This window comes from Berghia stephanieae, chromosome 11, assembly GCF_034508935.2.
Source record: "Berghia stephanieae isolate SIO BIC M18660-M18661 chromosome 11, UCSD_Bste_1.3, whole genome shotgun sequence".
Classification (NCBI taxonomy): domain Eukaryota; kingdom Metazoa; phylum Mollusca; class Gastropoda; order Nudibranchia; family Aeolidiidae; genus Berghia; species Berghia stephanieae.
In genome coordinates, this window is record NC_088370.1 from 35664298 (window position 1) to 35671797 (window position 7500).

The 7500-nt window shown below is 32.9% G+C and overlaps 1 protein-coding gene across 1 annotated transcript in view; it reads left to right on the forward strand.

Moving 5' to 3' along the window:
• Window positions 1–7500, forward strand: part of LOC144956656 (WD repeat-containing protein 35-like) — a 38799-nt gene that overhangs the window by 18061 nt on the left and 13238 nt on the right. The window contains exons 15-20 of the mRNA XM_078887304.1: window positions 54–107; window positions 1538–1647; window positions 2928–3069; window positions 4383–4451; window positions 4931–5059; window positions 7173–7261. Coding sequence (XP_078743430.1) covers window positions 54–107; window positions 1538–1647; window positions 2928–3069; window positions 4383–4451; window positions 4931–5059; window positions 7173–7261 — 593 coding nt within the window. The remainder of the gene's footprint in view (window positions 1–53; window positions 108–1537; window positions 1648–2927; window positions 3070–4382; window positions 4452–4930; window positions 5060–7172; window positions 7262–7500) is intronic.

The window sequence follows — 7500 nt, forward strand, 5'->3', positions numbered from 1 at the left end:
CACTTCATTGTCATGTTAAAATATCAATTGTAATGTGTTTTTTTTTCCACCAGGGTACTGACGACCAGATTTGTTGTATTTGTGCATCAGACACGACATTGTTGGTGGTAAGCTATCCATTAGGTCATAGTGGCGATACTCTTTGTGTGTCTATCATCGTGGCATAGTTATAAAACAAATTTAGCTTTTATATAGCGCAATATCCACTAAATTTGCTCAAAGCGTTTTACAAAGGGCCCCTGACCAAAAGCAACATTCAACATGTAGGACGTGACATGACGCATTTTAGGCGATGTTACAATTTTTTAAGACAGAAACAACACTGTTAACAGCCAGGTACTCAATTTACACCTGAGTATGATGAGAGATTCTGAGTAAAGAGCCTTCTCCAAGGACTCAACTATGTGCTCAGTGAGGCTTTAACTCAGGACCTTCTGATCCAAAAGCGAGTGTCATACCACTAGACCACATAGCCAATTATACAAATTAATTGTTATATTATTATATTAGATTATTGATAGCTTTTTCTATGACAAACAATACATGAATGATATATCATGATAATGAATTACTGATCTCTTTATCCATTTGTATCAAACGTTACACAAATGGGCTATTATCATTACCGATTATTGGTTTTAAACATACAAATTAATTATTATATAATTATATTATGTTATTATATTAGATTATTAATATCTTTGTCTGTGACAAACAATACATGAATGATATATCATCATAATGACTTATTGATATCTTTGTCCGTTTGCATCAAACATTACACAAGTAACGCGTTACCATAATATTGATACCTTTGTTTGTGTTTGTGTGTGTCACCCAGGTGACTTAGACTTCACAATTTGCAAGTTGTCTTATTATCTCACTCAATCCTGGTGATTTTTTCTACTTTTCAAAATTGGAAAAAAAAAATGTATAAAAAATGAGTATGTACATGGATAGCTTTATTCAACTACCTTCTTCTTCTTCTTCTTCGTCTTGTGGAAACCTCCAATATTGTCGAGGATCACTCCACAGTTTGTAGGGTTTTACATTTTAAACTTGCTAAAACTCTGCACATAATACTAAAACCACATAGATTAAAAAGTCACATTTTGAACTCTAGCAATCGCGTGAAGGCATGTTGGCAACCGTTTTCAGCCACTTCAGCTGGGAGGCTATTCCATAGTCGGGCAGTGGAAGGGAAAAACGAATACATGTGGGCGTCTGTTTTTGAATTACTGATATCTTTGTCCGTTTGTATCAAACATGCAAAAACTAAAAACATTAGCTTTGATACTACGCCTATAATTTGTCTCAGAAAACTGTAATAAACAGGCATGAGGTAAACGTATGTAGTCAGTGTTACGGTTGAGTGAGTTAACATTATAGAAATCAGAATCAATTCTTTTACCATGGACCATATGGGCCCTGTATGACAACTACTATTACATATGGAATCACTTCTTATAAATTATTTTAATGACATCTTAACATAATATAATATACATTTTTGTAAAAAAAAAAAAAAATCTTTCAGGGGAGAGAATCAGGCATGCTAATCCGTTACTCCTTACCAATGGTGGCCCTTACCCACAAGTACAGCTTGTCATGTCGACCTCACCAGTTGTCACTCAATTGTGCTTCCAAGTAAGAACTGACCGATAGAATTGATTTGTATCATGTTGTATATTGTCCTTCATGTAAATACTCGTAGACTGATTATTATATGTTTTATATTAATTATTATTATTAATTATTATTATTATTATATTATTATTATTATTATTATTATTATTATTATTATTATTATTATTATTTATTTATTATTATTATTATTATTATTATTATTTTTATTATTATTATTATTATTATTATTATTATTATTATTATTATTATTATTTATTATTATTATTATTATTATTATTATTATTATTATTATTATTATTATTATTATTATTATTATTATTATTATTATTTATTATTATTATTATTATTATTATTATTATTATTATTATTATTTTATTATTATTATTATATATTATTATTATGCTGTTATTATTATATTTTATTATTATTATTATTATTATTATTATTATTTATTATTATTATTATTATTATTATTATTATTATATTATTATTATTATTATTATTATTATTATTATTATTATTATTACTGTTATTATCATTATTATTTTCATTGTTTGCCTTGCTTTATTATTGATTTTACTTTTTTGATTTGTTGATGAAAATATATTCTTGTTTGAGTTACATTGGCAATTGCCTAAAATAAACGTTTTTGAACTTTTGAACATTGATTAGGTTTCTTAGTCATAGCACCGTTGAGTGTAGCCTATGACCAGTGGTGGAACAATAACCACAACAGCTCTATTTATTTTTGCCATTTTTTGGATAGTAAAAAGGCGACAAATGGTGTGTGACTGCCCCTTTTTGAGTCGAAGAAATAAATAACAATGTGGAATTGAATGTAAGCTTCAATTTAATATACGAAAACAGATAAAATGGACGTTTCAGGTTTCCCCTTTATCAACAAAACAGGATGAATGAAACACTACAGATGAATGTGGTGGTGGCGGTGTTAAGATGAATAATCTTCATTATTGTCTGTAGTGTTTCATTCATCCTGTTTTGTTGATAAAGGGGAAACCTGAAACGTTCATGTTATCTGTTTTCGTATATTAATTTGAAGCTTAAATTCAATTTCACATTGTAATTCATTACGTTTTATTACAGAAAATTGTCAGAATGAAACAGAAACAAAAATTTCATGACCCAGTTTGATTCGAACCTTAACAAAAAGGTTACCATTTTTATTTCTATTTAATCATTCACACCTTGATCTATAAATGTCTTTGTAAAAAATATTCCTTTCTTCCCGCCCCCCCTCCACCCTTCCCCCCTTTCCACAGTCGTGTGGCTATCATAGACATTGCTGGAGTGTTGACCCTATTTGACCTTGACACAAGGGTTACAGATGCTGATGGGAGAGAGGTCATAGGTGAACATCTGAAGTTTGAAAGAAAAGACGTCTGGGACATGAAGTGGGCAGAGGTTGGTGACAAATTCTTTCACCTTTTTACTTTTTTCATACCTGCCAACCCTTCCACTTTTGGCGGAATCATTCCTATTTTCACTTTCCCATTTTGTATTATTCTGCCATTATCTCTCAAATTCCGATTTACAAAAGTGATGATAATGGTAAGAATAAAAAAGAGGGAAAAAAAAAAAAAGGGGGGGGGGGGGGGGGTGGGATGAAAGAGGTGAAATTCCTATATTTTGTCTCAAATTCCTATTTTTAGTCGTCCTGATTCCCCTTTTGGAATGTGAAGTTTTGGCAGGTCTGTTTTTTCATCTCCAATGCAAATCTCATATAAAAAGTTATTTTTTTCTTTTCTTTTTATTAAAAAAAAATAATTGAGCTTTTGTATAGTGCAATATCCACTAAATGTAATCAAAGCGCTTTACAAGGGGTCCCTGACCAACAGCAACACGTAACATGTAGAACGAGACATGACGCCTGTTGGGCGATATTATTACAATTTTTATTCTGACAGAGACTACGCTGTTAACGGCCAAGTACTCATTTTACACCTAGATACGGTGAGAGAAATTGAGTAAAGAGCCTTTTCCAACTTGAAACCAGGACTGTCTGATCCAAAAGCGAGTGTCATACCACTAGACCACATAGCCGCAAATCCCTGACTGTCATCAAAATAATTGATTGACTTCAAATTTTCCTTTTCCTTTTTTTTTATTATAAATTTTAAAGACCTTAATATCCTGAAAGAATTATACGTGTTGCTACAAAATGACATTTTGAAATATAGCTTTAAACTTTTAAATTTGAGAGTCATGTATATGCTCAAATTTGAATTTATGGTTAAAAATATGCAACTTGAGGTAAATTTATAATAATATGTTTTATTGAGGTCATTGACAGTCATTGGGTACAATTTCTCGAGGTAAATTTATAGCAACATGATTTATTGAGGCCATTGAAGGTCTTTGTCTCTGTCGGAAAAACATTTGTATTATCGCCTAACAGGCGTCATGTCTCGTTCTTCATGTTACCTGTTGCTGTTGGTCAGGGACCATTTGTAAAGTGCTTTGAGCACGTTTAGTGGATATTGCACTATATAAAAGCTTTATTATTTTTTGTTGTTGTTTTTTTTATGCTCCTGGAGGGGCAAAAAGGCCAAAGTAAGTAAGTGAAAGTAAGAAAGAGAGTGCAGAATAAAGGAAGGATGATATTCACTCATGTTTATTTAAAGGCAGTTATAGAAGAAAAAAGCTAGCAATTACAACACATCAAATTTGTGGATTATATAAAAAAATCAATATTTCTTTCTTTCCTCAACTCGCAGGATAATGCTGAACTATTCGCCATCATGGAGAAAACAAGGATGTACATATTTCGTAATATGGACCCAGAGGTAAGATTGCTCAATTAATCCAAGTTTAAAATGATAATGTGTGTTTTAATAATTATTTGTTAGAACTATTTCTTATTTATTTTTTCATTTATTTTTTAATAATTCATTGATTTCTATATTTATCTAATTGTTTATCATTATTTTTAAAATCTAATTATTTGTTTGTTCATTTATCTTTCATTATTTATTATTTATTATTTATATATTTATATATATTATTCATCTTTATATCTTATCTTACCTTATCTTACTAAAGGCTTAATAGGAATTATCCTTTAAATACAATAGTTACAATAGTTAAAAATTACAGAATCTCATATAGATTGCATTATATCATTCATATATATATTTATATATTATTCATATTTAAAAATGTATAGTTATTTTAAAAGCTATTTTATCCTTTTATTTCCAACCCAATTCCCCCATCCCCCCCCCCATTCCCTTCCCCCCCCCCCCCCCCCCCATTCCCAATCCAGGAACCCATCCAGAGTTCCGGGTACATTTGTAAGTTCAGCGACCTTCAAATCAAGTCTGTGTTGTTGGACGAGATGTTGAAAGATCCAGAAAACCCGACCAAAGACGACATCATCGAGATGGAGATAAAGGTGGGCTGGATTTGCCATGGCTTTATACCCATTATTAACCCTATGTGGTCTAGTGGTATGACACTCTCTTTTGGATCGGAAGGTCCTGGGGTTGAGCCTCGCTCGGTGCATAGTTGGAGTCCTTGGAAAAAGCTCTTTACTCACATTCTCTCACCATACTCAGGTATACAATGAGTACCTGGCTGTTAACAGCGTTGTCTCTGTCCGAAAAAATTGTAATATCGCCGAACACATTATGTTTCGTCCTACATGTTAAATTGCTACTGTTGGCCAGGGACCCCTTGTAAAGCGCTTTGAGCACATTTAGTGGATATTGCCCTCTATAAAAGCTTAATTTAGATAAAATTTAGAACCCTTTGTTATGCCATGTTCCATTTCATTCTTCTAGTTTTTCAGGGCCATGAGGCCAATGGAGCCAGATTTGTCCCACATCTGTAGTGTTAACCCACTCAACCCTAACACCGACTACATCCGTAGTTAACCCATTCAACCCTAACACCGACTATATCCGTAGTTTACCTGAGTTACTTTTACCCCATGCCTATTTATTACATTTTTATGAGACAAATTTTAAGCGTAGTATCAAAGCTAGTGTTTTTAGTTTTTACATGTTAATGATAGTTGAATAAAACTATCTATGTACTTGCTCATTTTTAATACTTTTTTTTCCTTTCCAATTTTGAAAAGTAGCAAAAATTTCTAGGATTGAGTGAGTTAAATGGAGAGTAGTAGAAGAACTATTATATAAGAACACTAGCTATATGACAACCAAAGGACCATTTTTCAAAACAACAATTGGAGTTAGACAGGGATGCATCCTCTCTACTTTACATATATACCTTGAAACAATATTACAAGAAAATTCCCCAGAACCATCAATCATCTACCACTATTGGGGGCAGGCAAATGTGTAACTTTCGTTTTTGATGATGATATTGACCTTATCGGACACATTGAACAAGAACTATAATCTCTACCAAACCTCATCCAAGGAGCATTTTAAGTATGGTATGGAATTTTTAGGACACATTATCCGCCACCCTGGTTTGGAAATACTCGCCTTGACTGGAAAGATGAATGGAAAAAGAATAAGAGGAAGACAAAGAATAACGTATTTGAAAGGGATAAGAACTTGGACAGATGAAGCTGAGAAAGGTGGCGCTGCTTTAATAGAATTGGCAAGAGATAGATCAGCTTGGCGGAAGATGACCTCCGACGTCTGCTTCAGATATGGAACTACATGAGATGGAGATTAACACCAATAAACCACGCCATTTTAGTCAACAACCGAAGCAAGTTAAAATAACCCTAAATGGTGAGACACTACAATAAGTTACGCCCTTCAAATATCTAGGGGTGTTATGCTGACTGAGGATGGAATGAGCGAAAAGGTCAAATTTAGGACAGGCATGACAACTGTGGTAATGGTTAGATTGAACATGATCTGGAAAAGCCAAATGAGCTTTCATTCAAAGCTCAGGTTATACAAGCCGTTTGTCACTTTATGGTTGTGAGACCTGGTGCATGAATGCAGAACAAGAAAGGCGAATCAATGGCGGGTGGTTGGATGGGAGCATCACCCTTGAATCATATACCTATGATGTTCGCATGGGTGTACGATCCGATAGTGATGTCGTTTCTTCTTCTCTTTACTAGCCTATCCTGCTTCTTTGGTTTGTGATTGTATTTTTGACAGGGGATTTTTTTTTTTTTTCTGTAAATCTTCTGTCTGTTTGTTCTTGGTTATTTATAATTTAGCTTATGATATCTTTAGGTTATGATTTTGATTTACATTTGTACTATTTTTGTTAGATTGCTTGTTTTTTTGTTTCAGCAGTCTCTCATATAACCTCAATTGTGTTGGAAGAGACCTAAAGCAACAAACAAAAAGCGAATCAATGTATTTAAGAGTTTTTATCACATTAAAAAAAAAGACTAAAAAGGGTAGAAAAATATCCATACACCTTTTGAATGAAAGTGTTAGTTTGTGGTGGTTTTTTATTGTTTTTTTTTTCCTTTTGTGTGCCTCACACGATATAATTAGCAAAACATGATGATTTGAGCTTTTAATTCAAACCTGCTTGCTTACGTTGACTTCCATTGTTTATTTCAGTCACTACGAGACACCAGAGATCTTCTGGAGAAAGTCGGTATAAACGACGCACAGCAATTTGTGGAGGAAAACCCTCATCCCAGACTTTGGTTAGTGTCTACCCTCTACTCTTCCTCCTTTTCCTCCTCCTCCTCCTGTAGCTTTTCCTCCTCCTCTGTTCTAATCTTCTACTTATGTTACTTCTTCTTGTTCTTGTTCTTCTTGTTCTTGTTATTCTTCTTCTTCTTGTTCCTCTTGTTCTTCTTCTTGTTCCTCTTGTTCTTCTTCTTCTTCCTCTTGTTCTTCTTCTTCTTCTTCTTCTTCTTCTTCTTCTTCTTCTTCTTCTTCT